Raw genomic sequence first — 17,591 nt, 5'->3', positions numbered from 1 at the left:
TTTGTAACAAAATGAAGCAAATGGTCATTCCTGGGCTCTAATTAACTATTCAGTAGTAACTTAACTCACAGTGCTCTTACAATACATTTCTACAAGGTCTTTACAAAGAGAAAGATGGAAGAAATATTTAGCACTGAATGTAAATCACCCTGGTTGTAAATGACAGAAGTTTCCTGATGTAGCACAAGTATACTGATGAAAGTAGCCAGGGATCTTAAGTAGATATCAGTGCTTTTACAGCATAACCTCACTGTCAGTTTCATGAAAACAAAGACAGTCAACGCAGAGATGACTGACACGCACACACAAAATAATATTCTACAGTAAATGCATTGAACAATATACCACCTCTGAGATTATAAAATTCTTTGTAAATAAAGCACTGTACATAAAATTAGAAAAGTTATGTAAAACTCAAAAAAAAAAAAGAAAGAAAAAAGGAATTTAAGAGCATATTCAAGCAAATCATTTCATGGCAAAATTAAATCGGCAAACAGTGACAGAAATATCTCCCTTCAAGCAATATTATACACATGTGTACGATTGGCCACATTGTTTTCTAAATTCACACACAGTAACAACTTTGGATTAAACACAGCACAACTGTAAACATGTTGAACCACAATGAGAGCAACAACCAGATTGCTGATGAGCTGTTGCCGCCGACCAATTTTACAGCAAGGATGTTTATCATTTAAGTGGCATTGGCACGAAAAAAAAAAAAGCACTGTAACAAACTGACAATTAGGTAAATATATTGTGGGTCACATGAACTATATAAGTGATGTTCGACAGGTAATCTGGTACTGCATGAAGGCTATCTACAATTACACCTGGCTCTTGCTAACCCAAAGCATGTAATGAGAAATTAGAAACAGCGTCAGAAAGAAAAACTTTGAGATCTGTGTAACTCCTCGGAGGCACTGGAAGATAAAGTTGACTTTGATCCTCGACCCTTTGATGCAAATTTCAGGTAAGTCTGATATTGCATGTCTGAAACCGGTTGAGGTAGTGAACACTCATCCTAAATCAGGACCCACATTTAGCTGCTCAGAAAATGACATTTTATTTTCAAAAGAAATGCTGGTGCTGTACCCATGAACTAATCATTTTGTGGCTTTAATATTTTAAATATTCCATTGAGTTACCAATCCAACGTAATGAGGTCTACGTCTGATCAGCATGGTGACAAAGGCAGGATTTCAGCAGTTCACTACATCCTTTTCCTGTAGACCGTTAGGCAGAGGAAGAGCATTAACCGCAACACAAACTACAAATGACTCGAGTAACCATTAAAACCCTTGAAAGCAATACAGAACGAAGCAGAAATTTTACTTGCTGTACTAAACCTACTGTAAATCTGTTATAAATATAGTAAATGAATACATGAGTGTTTAAAAAAAGCAGAAAGTCGGAGTACTTTTCAGTAGAAGTAAAATTCCCAGAAAAAAAGAAACAATATAACAGAATTTCCCATCTGTAGCTTAACTTCTGATCATAATTTACCCACAAATGCAATACAATTAGAAAAACAATACTCTGAAGTGGATGAATGTGAAGCTATTCCACAAAGACTTCCTCAGTTTTGATGGGCGTTATGAACGGCCCCCCGTTGGATGAATCCGAGCCTTCGTCTTTAGCCAGGCTGTCACTGTTCAGCCCACTGACACCAATTTCTCCAGCCGCTGTGCCCGAGAGCACACCCTGGTTGAAGCACAGGTGCTTGATCACCTCATTGGGGCTGGAAAAGGTCATTTCACACACATTGCATTTGTACGGTCTCCCAGAAGAACTGAGAAACAGAGCCTCCATTTGGCTGGAGTCGTCTACATCACACAGCTCCATGCTCTGTCGGTCCACCATGGTGTACGCTGGCTCTGAGCCCAGATTCATGCAAACGTGCCGCGCCGCCTGGTTGGCCCGACAGAAGCTCTTGCCGCAGGCGCTGCAGCGGTATGGCTTTCCCGTATGGATGTACATGTGCTCTCTCCAGTGGCTCTTCTGGATGAACTTGCGGCCACAAGTGGAGCACTCATATTTCCTCCGCTTCACTTCCCGCTCCATGTCAGCCGCACCCTCTAGGTTGTCGATATCAGCGATATCAGACGGCGGCGGTGTGTCCGCCTGGGGCTGAGCAGAGCACAGGCTGACTGCAGTTGTTGTTGTTGGGACGGGCATGGCGGTTTCAGGATGTTGCTCGCTGTCACTAGCAGCGTCCACGATGATGGGAGTGGCTGCAGCAGCTTCGCTGCCTCTGAGGACTTCTTCGACCTCTGGCGTAGCGGCACCTCCGGTCGGCATGGGGGAAGCCGCACTGACAGACTCTAACACCAGGGGCAGCATAGCCTGGGTGTGTAGAAGCAGGTGCTCTCGTAAGGCTCCTCGCTGGGTGAAGCGGCCCCCGCAGACATGGCACGTATAATGCTTCCTCAAAGAGGAACTTCTTCTCATGATGCTGGGCTTCACATGCAGAATGGTGTTGGCGCTCAGGGAGCAAGACGAGGCTTCACCTGCAGATGTTTCCGTCTCGCAGCCTTCCCTCACAAACTGACTGGTGCTCGCCGACGCTTCTACCTCCGTTTCTGACAGAGCTTGCCTGTGCTTGGATAGAGGCCGCATCAGTGAGGTAGCTTTGTTTGTGGTAACACACTTCCCATCGAGCAAACCGCTGCCTTCCAAATCGAACGGCGAAGAGAGATGCGTGCTTGCCGAGAGGCGGTTTGTCAGCGTGGCCTGTTGGTCTGATATCTGAATGCCATAAAGAGAGGACGACAGGGGAAGGCTGACCTCAGAATGTGCCTGAGCCGCATGGCTAGCCAGACTTGCCTCCTGAATGAGAGGGTACGCATGGAGGAACTTGACGCCCTGCTCCAGGCGAGCCGGGTCAATAAGCTGCGTCGCCAGTTTTCCGGTGTACATAAGATTGAGGAGGTAGCTGAAGATGTCGGGCTGAATGTCAGCAGGCTTCAAGCGAACACAGTCACTGGTTGAGAGGATAAAGAAACAGATTCAAAGTTGAAAACCAATGTTTATTCTATAAAAGTGCTTTAATACCCATTTAGCTTATTAGTTAAGAGCACATTTTATCACAAATTACCCTTCCAAAAAAAAGATATACTGCGTCTACTGTATATTATATGGTCACTGGAAGTTCAACATGGCACCTCACATGGCAAAGAACTCTGAGGATCTGAAAAAAAGAATTATTGCTCTGTAGCACGGTGGCCAAGACCATATAGCGGTTTAACAGGACAGGTTCTACAGAACAGGCCTCGCCATGGTCGACCAAAGAAGTTGAGTGCACATGCTCGGAGTCATTATCCAGAGGTTGTGTTTGGGAAATAGACATACGAGTGCTGCCAGCATTGCTGCAGAGGTTGAAGGGGTGGGGGGGACAGCCTGTCAGTGCTCAGACCATACGCCGTACACTGCATCAAATTGGTCTGCATGGCTGTCGTCCCAGAAGGAAGCCTCTTCTAAAAGGTGATGCACAAGAAAGCCTGCAAACAGTTTGCTGAAGACAAGCAGACTAAGGACATGGATTACTGGAACCATGTCCTGTGGTCTGATGAGGCCAAGATACACGCTTGACACCATCTGAACCAAATAAGTTTGTGGCGGCAACCAGGTGAGGAGTACAAAGACAAGTGTGTCTTGCCTACAGTCAAGCATGGTGGTGGGAGTGTCATGGTCTGGGGCTGCATGAGTGCTGCCGGCACTGGGGAGCTACAGTTCATTGAGGGAACCATGAATGCCAACATGTACTGTGACATACTGAAGCAGAGCATGATCCCCTCCCTTCGGAGACTGGGCCGCAGGGCAGTATTCCAACAAGATAACGACCCCAAACACACCTCCAAGACGACAACTGCCTTGCTAAAGAAGCTGAGGGTAAAGGTGATGGATTGGCCAAGCATGGGCATCCTCAAACGGAAGGTGGCGGAGTGCAAGGTCTCTAACATCCACCAGCTCTGTGATGTCGTCATGGAGGAGTGGAAGAGGACTCCAGTGGCAACCTGTGAAGCTCTGGTGAACTCCATGCCCAAGAGGGTTAAGGCAGTGCTGGAAAATAATGGTCGGCTAGGGCTGTCGCGGTGAGGGAATTTCCCTTGCGGTAATTGAGTGGCTCAATAGCAGTTTTACCGCCATAAATATACATATATGTATATACACACACACACATATATATGTGTGTGTATAATTCGTGTGTGTATGCGTGTGTATCGATATCACTAACTAGGTCATATTCAGAAGACAATGAAACCGAAACCAAATAGCGTTGAAACAGGAAGTGAAGTAAACAGAAGAGAATGACAAATTAACGGTCCACTTAACAGAACATAAACCTGACAACAAGATCGTTAGGCTATCGTTAGCCTATATGTATAACAGTTAGCCTAGTTGTAATCTGATCGGACAAGAGACTTTCTATCGATATTTCCTCCTGCTTGCTCTAGACGGGCTGTCAGTCAGTGCAGTTACAGAGTTGCGCCACAAGGTGGTGGAACATGACTGTCATTCAATTACACGTTCAAAAACGCTGATTCATTCATTCAAAGAGACGTAATGAAACACGCTGTTGAAATCATTTTAACTTTGAGCGCCACTTTAGAAGGCTAAGCTGACCAGCTATGCGTCGATGCTAAGACTTCGCTTTCCTTGAACATGACAACCTATTTTCCCACACACACACATATATATATATATATATGATTCGGCCTGGAGGACAGACGCAAGTAATCGCACGCACTCAGTCGATCTCGCTCTCATTCACTGTCTGTTTAGGCTTGTTAAGTGCAAATCTACGGAGCCTCTGTACAAATCAGCATTATCATCACTACTAACTTGTTTAATATTCAGTCCACATGCATGAAGTGTAAAACAAGGGCATAACCTTAAGAAAAAAATAAAACAGAAAAATCGCGGTTGCTGCGGTTCTTGCATTCCTCTGCGGTTTGCTCGTCAATAAAGAATGAGAATGTTACGTAACGCCGCGTTGAGTTCTGGGAAACTGCTTTGTTTATTCGCCATACTTGCAGGATAGCGCTGCCTTTTGCTATTGAGTTTAGGGCAGTATTTGATTGTTTGTCATGATTTTGAAAAATATCACCAGTGTATGTCATTCATACTGCATCGATAATTGCAATAGTAACTCAGATCATCGTTCTGAGAGAAAAATGGACAATGCTATATGTTTTTTCGCCTTTTCTATGTGTAAAAACACCAAGGGAAGGAGGTCTCGGAGAAGACGCCGAATAGTAAATCTGTTAATGTCACTGATTAAACCCTCTGACTCTCACTCAATAAAAGAATACCATTGCTGTGTGTTTTTGAAAGTTTTGATTTGGTTGGTTTAATAGTTAACATTACCTTCTTTGCGAGCATGACTCTCACTCTCGCTAGGCTTGTGAATTAGCAGAACTTGAACAGGGAACTTTCTAAAATGCTTAAAGTGGCTTAATGTACCAAGACAATGATAAAGACAAAATTGTAAAGCATATACTATATGCAGATATGCATATAAGATCAAAATGTGAACGCAAAGCGTTTATTTACACGTTAAGCATTTTCCTCTTATATAAAGAACGTGCTTAATGCACCGAGACAGTGATATTTAAAGACTACATTCTGTACACACATCTTACTAATAAAGCATAATATGTGTGGAAAAACAGACGAGTCCAAAGTATGAACTTTAGAAATCGCTGTCTTAATCCAGAAGCGCTTTCTAGATTACAGTTTTCTAAAGAGAGGAAAACGCTTTACGTTTAAACATGTCGCGTTAATATTCTGGCTCATCTGCATGTCTTTTAGCATCACTGTCTTAGCACATTAAACCAGCATTTGAAAATGCTACAAAACTTTCCCCAAGCTCCTAGAGATTTGATTTAGCTTGTCATTTGTTGAAATAAATATCAAAAGTACAGTGAGTTCGTGACTGTTCGCTGAACGTGATCCACAATCTCTGATTCTCCTCCGTGGCCATGGAAACATTAATATTTATAATGACAACAATTATACTTTGTCATTTAAAAGTTTCCAACAAAGAAATGGATCGACTTCTGTCAGCTTGTTGAACACTTTTTTTTGGGATAATGTACCATATGATGACTGAAGCAGCAGCGAGCGTCCAGCGGGCGACACTGTTTTCACGCTAATCGGGTAAACACTGTAAAACAAATTCTATCAAACCTAAGAGAAATGCAGTGCGATCAAATAGCTTCTCTTCCCTGCAAACGATACAATGAAGAATTAATGGTTGTTTAACTTAAAGGCAAAAACAAAACAAAAGAGAAGCATTTATCCTTATAGAGAATGAGAAGTAACCATGGGAACGGATAGCGTATCCTACTAATATGGCGGCGCCTTCCCGAAATGCAATGCGGAGTGAAAAGATCGTGACGTAACTCCTCATTTTCTATAGCGCGGTATTGCAATATTGCGGTTATCGCGACAGCCCTATGGTCGGCACACAAAATAGACACTTTGGGCCCAATTTGGCAAAAAAAATGAAGCTTTTGCCATGGCCATCCCAGTCCTCTGACCTGAACCCTATAGAAAATGAGTGGGGTGAGCTGAAGAGAAGCACCAACATGGAGCTGGGAATCTGTTTATGGTGTAATTACTAAATTTCCGTGCCAATCCATGTTATTTTTTTTACCGCGAATAATGCGCTGTCACTTTCAGCGCGTGCAACACAGCAGAAATAGACTCCGTGCGGACACGATCGCAGCATGACTGCTGCAGACACACCGCTCCTGGCGCGCACTGCCGGACCGCAATTGCTCTGATCCGTTAACATGGGTGCGGAAAAAATACGCACCACAGACGGAGTGTGTGAACCTGGCGTTACGTTTGTATGCCTGCCCGGTCTGTTCAGTTCTCGTGCGCCATTTAGGCGCGCTGCATTCTGATTGGTTCGGATAGCATACTGCGGGAGGTCGGGGGCGCGGGAAATCGTGCTATAAAGCGATTTAGAAATCGCGCATGCTCAAATCGCGATTTTATGACGATTTCGATTAATCGCACAGCCCTACTCCAAACTCTTCAGGCATTATAGACGATCGCAGCATGACTGCTGCAGACGCTTCGCTCCTGGAGCGCACTGCCGGAGCGCAATCGCATGCAGTGTGAACGCTCTGATCCGTTAACATGGGCGCGGAAAAAATATGCACCACAGACGTTGTGTGTGAACCTGGCATTATGTTTGTATGCCCGCCCGCCCGGCCTGTTCTGTTCTCGTGCTCCGCTTAGGCGCGCTGCATTCTGATTGGGTCGGATAGCATACTGCGGGAGGTCGGGGGCGCGGGAAATCGTGCTATAAAGCGATTTAGAAATCGCGCATGCTCAAATCGCGATTTTATGACGATTTCGATTAATCGCACAGCCCTACTCCAAACTCTTCAGGCATTATAGGAGAAAACTCAGAGCTGTTATCTTGGGAAAAGGACGTGCAATAATTGGATCCCAATAATTGTGGCCAACATGAACTAGAGAGATTATTTCACAATGAGATTCTCCCCACTTTCAGCTGTTTAGGTTAGAATTTTGTGAATTTTTGGAATGAAAGATCAAAAGGATAAACAATGCAGATTTATTTTCACAACGGTCTTTGTTCATATTTACCAAGGGTGCCAATATTAGTGGAGGGCACTGTATCAATATTGGCTATTTGCGCAGTTGATAACTGTGCATTTTCTCTATTACAATTTACATTTAGATTCATGTTAATGTTACTTTAATCATCAAGGTTGGAATTCACTACATGACTTTTGCCTCATTGCGGTCTGGACTAGTTGATGCTAGTTGCCAAAAGTAAGAGCCAGTCTGCAGACTTTGAGCAGTTGGATTCAGGGCAGTCCTTTGGGCAGTGCAACTGGTGCAGACTCCCCAGAACGTGATTGTGAATGGACCACGGTGGACCAGCTCCCTACCTCGCACCAGGCCCCATGTCAGCTAAGGACGGCCCTGGTTGGATTTGATAGTTTTAGCAAAAAAAAAAAAAAAACACCTTGTATTGTATGATGGGCACAGATTCACAGACAAAGATTTTTTAGCTTCACACTATGATCGTGTTCAGTCCGAGGATATAAGACATGTTTGATATGTTTGGATGCTTTTAGAACACGTCGTTTTCATTTGTCATGCGACTCCTAGCAATGAGGTGCATGTTAATGCGCGAGTTTGTTGTGTTCAGGACAACATGAAAGTCTGGTAGCGCGTAATCCTAAATCATTCAATGTGGATCAGATTTGAAAAGTCGTGTAGTGTATTCAAGCCTTTTTCATACGGCACATTATAATGCTGTGATGCCTAAATTTACTTGTAACATTTAAAACCAATGATTTTAGTTTGTAGTGTTTTAGACAACATAGCTTAGAATATTAAAGGGTTAGTTCACCCAAAAATGAAAATTCTGTCATTAATTACTCACCCTCGTGTCGTTTCAAACCTGTAAGATTTTCATTCCATTTCGGAACTTTATTCAACAATTCTTCTCCTCTGGATCACCCTAGTGCCATTTTGGAGAGTATCACAACATGTTCTACGGCAGCAGCACCACACACATGCAGTGTTTACATGCAGAGAAAAGCATGCGCATGCATCGTGATACTCGCCAAAGAATTATTGAACAGTCTTTTTTTTTTTTTTTTTTTTTCTCCTTTGAGCACAAAAAGTATTCTCATAGATTCGTAAAATAGCGGTTAAACCACTGATGTCACATGGACTATTTTAACGATGTCCTTACCACATTTCTGGGCCTGGGAACATTTCAGTTGCATTGCCGTCTATGCAGGGTCAAAGAACTCTTGGATTTCATCAAAAATATCTTAATTTGTGTTCCGAAGATGAACGAAGGTCTTACAGCTTTGAAACGACACGTGGGTGAGTAATGACAATTTTCATTTTTGGGTGAATTATCCCTTTAATATTGGCCATTTATTATATATAACATAAGAATGATTATCAGCTTACCATATCAACACATCCATAGTTTAAGCACAAAATGGACTTTAAAAACCACACAAAGCGGTTACCTGTCCTGGTGTATAAACAGCATTCTGAAGTAGTTAGAGAATGCGGCCAGTACGGCCTTGTGTGCTTTGAAAAAGACATTGCCGATGGCGACCGTGCAGTCACACAGGAAGCCAAACTCCCTCTGCGCGTTGAGCTGCTGCAGAAGGATAAGACCATGATTGGCCAGCTCCATACTTCCACCTACACAGAAAGGGCCAGAGATGACAGTCAACTTCCTGTCTACTATAGACCACAATGCACACAAAAAAGACTGAGTGAAAGAAGGCTGTTAAGTTGTTTGTTGATATGGACTTAATCAGCAGTGAACCGCCGAAAATATGAATCCAACACTGTAAAACCAAATAATAAGCTAAACTCTACGATACACTTGGAATATGAATATTATAACTAGTAGGTGACTATTTCTCATAGTTAGGAGTTGAAGGGTTTGTTTAAACGTTTAACCCCAAGTATAACACTTTGGCACACAAACCTTCTCGCCATGATTTGTTTAACTAAAATGAACTTTGTTGCTTGTTGGAAGGTGTGCGGTTACTTTAAGTGATATGATTTAATTACAGTGCTTTTAAAGCAGTCCACACAGAGCTTTTAAGGCACAGCATTTCATTTATTTTGCCATTTTCTTTATACTGGCAAATCTACTTCCCACTCATATTTAAGACTAAGCAATTCCTATTGATCAAGCTGAAGGAAGGCTTTGTTGATTATGTATTCTCAAGACATTTACAAACAGAATGGCTCTAAATGGAGTGGTTTTCACCCCATTTGAATTTTTTTATATTCTCCCAAGATACATCTTCAAATATCTGAGACCTCTAATAATAACAACAAATCAGTTTTTTTTTTATTCTGGAGGGAAAAACAACAGGACAGAAAACACAAGTACATTATCGGAATAAGACTTGATTCTAATGTAATATCCATTAGAGATTTTATTTAAGACAACTAACTGGTAAGACCGCATAAAAACAGTCAGACTACCATGAGATCTCAACATTGTTACCCTGACAACATGGTCCCAACAGAGCAGTCAGATCCAGCCAAGGGTCAAACATCTGAGGCAACCTTTGAACACTGAACCCTGAGGTTATTAACCCTTATCTACCAGAACCAGCTCAACAGTCTCTATGCCTTGAATGTCCATTACCCTAAAGGTCAATCACAGGCTTTGTGTCACATGACTCGCTCTTCAGGCAGCATTCCTGAGGCTACTTCCTCTCAACCCCTCTTGAGTGGAGAACAGTCTACAAACCCACAAAGCCTACAGACCCACTACATGGGTTGTAATGTCACGTAGCTGTGCGTAAACACTGCAAAACAGGCATTTCTTAACAATAGTTTAAGTTTAGCTGGCTCCTTTCAATAGTCCAAACATGATTTTGGAATATACTGACACCTACTGGCCTGGATGTATGAAATTGGTTTACTAACTGCTGTTGCTGCTTCACACTGCAGCAACAGTCGTCGGTATAGTTGGTAAAGTCAGTGTGTCACTGCAGCTGCCGTTAAAAGTCCCGGTTGCTACAGAAACAGTCAGCGTTCTGAGACGTGCTCTTAGGACTGCGCATGTGCACTGGCTGATCTAGCCTGAAAAATACACTTTTTATAATGCTATTTGAGCAAAAGAAACAACATTTATGACACAGTTGTCAGATTTCTTTGGTGATTTCAAATATGAAATTTAATCGTAAGTTTAGTGAACAGTTTTGGAGAATTTGATGTTTCCTCATTCAAAGATATAGGAGTTGCACTTGCATGCCCGAGAGGCGTTTCAAAGATGGCCACTGAGTGACATGACTTGTCTTAAAAGGCCTTTGTTAAAAACCAAGGGGGAAACTAGTTATATATATATATATAATGTTTATTGCAATGCAAATACTTAAAGGAGACATATTATGCCCCTTTTTACAATATGTAATAAGTCTCTGGTGTCCCCAGAATGCATCTGTGACGTTTTAGTTCAAAATACCTCACAGATCATTTATTATATAATTTTGAAAATGCCTATTTTGAGTTGAAGCAGAAAAACACTTTTTCGTACCGGTCTCTTTAAATGCAAATGAGCTACTGTTCCCCACCCCCTTTTCCAGAATAGAGCTGTGCCATTACAGCTCGCACATGCTAAAAACATCTGTTATGGTTCTGATTATCATGTTTATCGTGCTGAAATCATGCATTTTAAACCATATTAGTTTAAACTTCTGATATACGGTTTTCTGAGCGCACAAATCCAAAGCACATGGACAGAAAGCAGCCGTCACAGCATGCGAGTACTAAACGAAGTTCTCAGTCACACAAGTTAACGTTAAAAACACACGAGTTACAAAAGCAGTCGGTTATGTCTGAAGGTAAACTGCTGGGAAATAAATCGCATGTTTATTTTAGATCTAAATAGTGTTCTGTTCTCGTCTGTGCAGACAAAGACAGAACAGTTAGCATGTTTTGCTCAAACTTTCGCTACGGTATTAGAACTACACCATTGTCGCTTGCGAAATCAAAATGACGGCGCTGTGGGTGGAAATTTACAGATTAAGGGGCAGTAATTTTATAATGAGTTCCCTTTGCAACTTCAAGGGAGCGAAATCAGACACTTGCAGAAAAAGGCTTACCAAAACAAAATGATTGGTTTATTTTTTTCACATTTCCTTGGCTGGTAGATGCGCGGGACATGATTATAGCACTTAAAACCAGGAAAAGTCAGATTTTCATGATGTCACCTTTAAGTATTTCTCTGATTGGTGGATATTTCCGTTGTTGACCTGATGTTTATTTAAATTATCATTTTAAAAAAAACAGCTCACAGTAGAGATTTATAAGTTATTGTTAAAGATAATTTCCCACATGGAGAAAATGCATGGGGTTTTTAGTTCCAGAAAGACTGTTGCCCACTGCGGTTCATTGTATGTGGTCATGTGATGTCAACATGGCAGCACCTATGAGGAAGTAGAATAAAACAGCCTTTTCTAGTAGACTGAAATGTCGGAATTTCTAATATAATTAAAGTCTGTTAAATTACTTTTGTGCAAAACGATTTGAATTAGACAAACTTCTTGAGTGGAGCTTTATTGAGTCACCCAGCATTCAGCAACCATCGAAATTTGTAGAAACACTGACATGACAGATTTTATGTTTCCTGGTACCTAAATATAAATATATAGCTTTGCAGTTCCACACACACACACAGAGAGATTACACGTCTAACTTCCAGTTCCAAACCACTCACTGTGGGTTTGTAAACTAGCTCCTCCCACTACGGAGGCACGTGGAACGGACAGATCTCCCGCAGAGACCGACCACTTCCGCAATCTGTTTTTCTTCGCAAATAGAAAATAAACCGTCAAAAACTGAAATGTGATGACTGATACGATCACGCGCAAACGCTCCCTGCTCGATCAGCACATGAGCCAACGACCTTCTCGTGAATATAGCTGAAAATTCACAACAATAACAGCGGTATAAACCCAGAACGGAGCTTAGCGAGCATCAAAATAAACGGAGCTTCGTGAAACGGACACCGAATAAATAAACTAAACGAAAAACAACAAATACAGAAATGAAGCACTAAATGATAAAGGTTGACGGGTGTAAACACAAGTACCTTTCCTCCGCTTGAGTGTGTGGAGTTGGGGGAGTTGTTGTCTGTCACCGGGGGACTTGTCCGTTGGGCTCGCAGCTGCTCTGTTCCTCTCAAACGCAGCATTGGCGGCGATGGTAGTCGGTGTTTTCCGGTCGGGTTACGTTACAATCACATGACTGTCTAAAAGGGCTTAAAAACAGAGGTTGTAAAACCCACTTCCCTGGGATGCCAAAACAAACGGTCTTTGGCGCTAAAAGCCGCCAAATGAGTGAACGTTACGGGTGTCGGTCTCCTCATGTGTTCACGGTGCGTTGGTGAACACGTTGGTGAACGTTACACATAAACGGATTTGAGTGGCGTTGGAAAGCCGTAGGTCACGCCACCCACCCCCACATGAAGATAACGTATCGAGACAGATACACGCAGAAGGGCTATTTGCATTTCAGTTGATGAATACATGCGAAGACAGCAGGACCTGATGGAAGACGGGAGGCCTGTCAGCTGGTTCAAGTCACCATGGCTCTATGTGGAGTGTTACATGTACCGGAGGATCCAAGAGGCTCTGTATATGAAGTAAGGCAAATCAGCTTACGACCATACATTGAGCAATCAAAAATTCAGTGAAATTATGACTGTGATTATTTTCACAGTTTACACAATTTAATTAAAAGTCAAAATATCGTAAAGTTGAATTGAACTTCATCATTTAATAGTAAAAAATTAACTTTTTTTCTATATAATTTATTCATGTTATACTCGATCATTAAATAAGTAGTAAATCTTAGTCTTCAAATGGACACATGGTCATATGGCATACATTAATTTACAATTAAAATGGTATTAATTAGGTATTTAAAACAAGTTAAATTAATGGGTAAAATCAGCAATAAAGAAAGTTATTTTAATAAGAGGACAGATTTATAACAGGAAGACCACTGCAATATGTACAGGTCTAAATGAATTTAAAGGTATGGCTTGCCTTAGAAATCCTATAGTGTTGCAATTGATGAAATAGTTTACATCATTTTTAGAGCCGTTGTAAATTAAAGGCGCTGATGGACATTTAAAGCGCTATCGTAAATGTGCTTTTAAATATTTTTGTAATCAATAATAGTGATTTAATAATTAACCAAGATTAATTGTACTCTCCATGTTGCATTGGTGCATTTTGAATTGTTTAACTGACTTGTTTCATTTTGTTTCCAAAGTCCACCGATGGATAAGTTTGACGTGTTTAAGGAGGGAAAGACGCAAAGCTTCTTTGAATCTCAACAAGCCATTAAATCCCTCTGTACATACCTTCAGGAGCTCATCACTAACATGGAGAACATGACTGAGATTCAGCTGCGAGACAGCTTTCTCAAGTTACTCCAGGTTAGTGTCTCCGTGATCCTAGCCGCAGCGCATAATGATCCCTTCCATTAAAAATAATTGTTATTGGGACATTATGTTTCTATGACATCAGAACACAACATCAAAAACTAGGAAAATCATCTTGTTTGCATGGAGATGGAAGATTCTAAGTGAATTCAGTGAGCCATAAGCTTAAAGAGTCACATCTTTAATTTAGAACAGAGAATCTTGTTACTCGAATGACATCCAGTTTGTGGTGCCAAGTAACATGCCTAGGGGTGGCTACTGTTTTCAGCATGCGCTTGTGTACTTTATTGATATTACACAGTTGGTGATAGCATAATGCCACATAATCTGGTTTACTGTGTGTTTTAAAGGTCTCTCTGTGGGGAAACAAGTGTGATCTGTCCATCTCTGCCGGTCAGGACAACTCTCAAAAGTCCAGTCCCATCGATTCTCTTCCTGATTTCCAGCGCTTCATCCTAGTGGATGACTCCAGCATGGTTTGGTCAACGCTGGTTGCTGCTCAAGGAGCCGGATCCTCTGGGATGAAGCATGCCAGAGTGGACATTATTTTAGACAATGCTGGTTTTGAGCTCGTTACCGATCTAGTCCTTGCTGACTTTCTTGTTTCTGCCGGACTAGCCAAGCAAATCCGATTTCATGGCAAGTCCATCCCGTGGTTTGTCTCAGACGTCACCAAACAAGACTTTGAGTGGACCATCATGCAGACCATGGCAGCCAATCACAAGTGGATGTCAGCCAGCGGTGTCCAATGGAAGCATTTCATGAAGGAGGGTACATGGTCTTACCATGACCACTTTTTTTGGACCTTGCCCCATGAGTTCTGTGACATGGCGATGGATGCAGCTGATCTCTACAGCACTCTCCAGGGCTCTGATCTGATTCTCTTCAAAGGAGACCTTAACTACCGGAAGCTTACTGGAGATAGGAAATGGGAGCACACGGTTCCGTTTGATCAAGCGCTGAGGGGGTTCCAGCCTGCCCCTCTCTGCAGTCTCAGGACACTGAAGGCTGATGTTCAGGTGGGCTTAAAGCCAGGCCAGGCCGAGAAGCTCAGCTCTCAGGATCCAGACTGGATGACTAATAGCAGATATGCAGTGGTTCAGTTTTCCAGTCCATGCAGAGAACAGTAGGGTCATTTTTAAAGAAAAGAGAGTCCTCACTAAAGAGGAAATTGCTGAGAAGAAAGAGATGAAGGAATAAATTGCACTGAAGATGCTGGTTTAGTTGCCAATATGCCAAACAAATGTGTTGTTTTATCTTTGCTTGTATAACAGTTGTTTCGGTTGGAAGCAAATCACGTAGTGAATCCTACCGATTGTGCATATCAAACACTGAAATTAATCTTAACCTAAATAATGTCCTTGTTGACCATCTCTTGATCACAGTATAAGATGTTCTGTTTGCACTGCTGATCTGTATTGTGTAGAAGTACAGTTACTTAAAAATACAGATGTATACATGGCAACAAAAAAAAACAAATCATATGAATCCATACATGTGTTGTTTAGTATGATACACAGTAAATAAAAAAGATACTGAACCTGAATTTTAACTTCTAGTTAAATGCTATTGACCAAAACACCTTCAGAATAGTGAGAAAGGTATATGCATTTGGGGCTAAAAATGTGCAGTATATAGATCTTTTTTTTTTTTTTTCAAATGTTCTAAGTTATGGGCTTTGCATGGCGTGCATAATTGAAAATAAGCAATTAAAGAAAACTATTTTTAATAAAACAATTCTAGTAGTGTAATGTCAACATGGAATGTATGAGGAGGGATTTGAATGTAAAGGGATTTGAAGTGTTGTCCAATGTTTTATTTTATTTTAAATTTTAAACACGTGAACAAATTCACAATGATTTCATAAGGAAATACGTTCTGCTTTCTGGCTGACAAAAAACATACTGACCATACATATCTCAGAGAGTTATTGTTGTTTACAGTTTGGATTGACTAGCACTTTCAAAGCAAGTTTACCAGGTTTTCCAGTGTCTGTTGGGATGAAAATTGCACCATGATGATTTCTTTTAGCTTATTTATGAGCATGCTGGAAACAGATGCTAGTCAGGACACCGTGTTTATGTACTCACACTTGTTAAAATTATAACTGTTTTGAAAATTGAATGCCACTGAATAAAGTTTAGTATGGAGCCAGAATGATCTCAATAATAATTCACGCAAAAGACGCGATGCACACTTGCGTAACCCAATTCACATGCATGAGAAATAATTCACGCGCACAATATATATATATATATATATATTCACAAAAAAAACAATTCAAATGCACCACAATAAGAATATATATTCATAAAATGCGTTTCACAAATGCAAAACACAATTCACAGATGTACAAATGTGTACAAAATGTTTTTTGAATGTTAAAAATTCAGGAGTTTATCATGGGCTGTGAATGTGAATCGCCTTGGATTTGTGTGAGAATTTTGAGACCTTTCTGGCACCGAACTCCTCCCACGCGGGACACTCATACTCTTTAGCCAATCAGATTTGACCCTGTCTGTCGACCAATCATAACCCACTGTGGGCGTATGAATCGCGTGCCTACCTGGATGCCGACGTCATCAGAGCGAGACCACAGTTCAAGTTATGATTTAGCTGAGGTGAGTGCAGTTGATCGCTTTATTTCAGTTACCTAGCCAAGTCAAGGTTTATCGTTTTATTTTTGCATGTTTACTTAAAACTTGGAAGTAAAATTGGTCATTTAGACACTCGCTAACATGAACAATGTAAGCCAGCGGCTGCTGTTTAGAGTATTATGATTTAATATTGATAAATTCTTATGTTTATTTAATAAAGAATCATTATCCACGTGGATACCATACCACATTAAGATATTAGATTCAGAAACTCAGTGAAAAGCATAAAATAATGTTTTTACTTATGGGACATGTGGTAAATAAATAGAAGATTATGAAAATATACTTTTTGTTTATTGAGAATATGAAAGAGCTGTCACAGCAGAGCTTGTCTTGTGTGTAAAGTCCTGTGGTGGCGCGCATACAAGTGATGACAGTGTGATAACATGCACACATTGGAGACCGTGTACATTTCATTTAAGTTTGTTTATGCTGCAGATACTATTTATTTCAGCATTGTGAGGCTGATGATGGATAAGTAGCTGCTGAGACTATTCCTACTTCATCCCCTGCCACAAGTTATGAGCTGATGTGAATCTAGAAGTTTCATCTGGAACTGTAACTCTTTCAGAACAGTCATGTTGCAACCCATTCTTTTTGACAGTTTCAACAGCTTTTTAAGTCATGCGTTATTACTACATTTTTTGTTTTGTTTATAACAGGACCCCATAACTTTGTACATGTTCAAGGTGTAAAGCTTTATGCATTGTTAAATGTTCTTGTTATTGTTCTGGTGTTATGTCAGAATTAAAACATTCAAAACAAGTCAGTTGTTACAGTTGCTGTATAAGATTTATTAAAGTTTTCTGAATACTTTGGGAATGAAATGTCCATGAAATGACCGGACCATGATTAATTGCAATGTGCCTGTAACATGAAATATGAATGGACAATCGGTCTTTGTCAGTCACGTGCGTTTATTATGTGTGACGTCACCG

At 41.1% G+C, this 17,591-nt stretch overlaps 2 protein-coding genes across 3 annotated transcripts; one reads left to right on the top strand and one right to left on the bottom strand.

The window, feature by feature from the left end:
* Positions 1–206: 206 nt before the first annotated feature.
* On the bottom strand, positions 207–13,068 carry LOC107555769 (zinc finger and BTB domain-containing protein 2-like). Of its 2 annotated transcripts, XM_016238667.1 has the most exons (3): positions 12,638–13,068; positions 9,039–9,219; positions 207–2,983 (listed from the first exon to the last, which is right to left on the bottom strand). In XM_016238667.1, exons 2-3 carry the CDS (start codon positions 9,209–9,211, stop codon positions 1,561–1,563), a joined length of 1,596 nt encoding a protein of 531 aa, XP_016094153.1. In that variant the 5' UTR covers positions 9,212–9,219; positions 12,638–13,068; the 3' UTR covers positions 207–1,560. The 2 variants fall into 2 exon arrangements, with proteins under 2 accessions (XP_016094153.1, XP_016094154.1); XM_016238668.1 differs by lacking the exon at positions 12,638–13,068 and having other exon boundaries at positions 8,977–9,045.
* LOC107555770 (protein-glutamate O-methyltransferase) lies at positions 13,069–15,471 on the top strand. The gene is made up of 3 exons (XM_016238669.1): positions 13,069–13,189; positions 13,825–13,990; positions 14,347–15,471. Exons 1-3 carry the CDS (start codon positions 13,074–13,076, stop codon positions 15,124–15,126), a joined length of 1,062 nt encoding a protein of 353 aa, XP_016094155.1. The 5' UTR covers positions 13,069–13,073; the 3' UTR covers positions 15,127–15,471.
* The last annotated feature ends 2,120 nt before the right edge of the window (positions 15,472–17,591 follow it).

Source organism: Sinocyclocheilus grahami, unplaced genomic scaffold (genome assembly GCF_001515645.1).
Source record: "Sinocyclocheilus grahami isolate Dianchi unplaced genomic scaffold, SAMN03320097.WGS_v1.1 scaffold544.1, whole genome shotgun sequence".
NCBI classification, from domain to species: domain Eukaryota; kingdom Metazoa; phylum Chordata; class Actinopteri; order Cypriniformes; family Cyprinidae; genus Sinocyclocheilus; species Sinocyclocheilus grahami.
Note: the sequence above shows the minus strand (reverse complement) of the source record. Positions and strands in the feature narration are given on the sequence as shown.

What these genes read in the sequence shown, in the direction of transcription:
- LOC107555770 (XM_016238669.1), top strand. Translation starts at nt 13,074, where the DNA reads ATGCGAAGACAGCAGGACCTGATGGAAGACGGGAGGCCTGTCAGCTGG. An exon ending in CAAGAGGCTCTGTATATGAA is followed by an intron (nt 13,190 to 13,824) that starts GTAAGGCAAATC and finishes TTGTTTCCAAAG; the next exon opens with TCCACCGATGGATAAGTTTG. An exon ending in GCTTTCTCAAGTTACTCCAG is followed by an intron (nt 13,991 to 14,346) that starts GTTAGTGTCTCC and finishes TGTGTTTTAAAG; the next exon opens with GTCTCTCTGTGGGGAAACAA.
- LOC107555769 (XM_016238667.1), bottom strand. Translation starts at nt 9,211, where the DNA reads ATGGAGCTGGCCAATCATGGTCTTATCCTTCTGCAGCAGCTCAACGCG. An exon ending in CTGTTTATACACCAGGACAG is followed by an intron (nt 2,984 to 9,038) that starts GTAACCGCTTTG and finishes CCTCTCAACCAG; the next exon opens with TGACTGTGTTCGCTTGAAGC.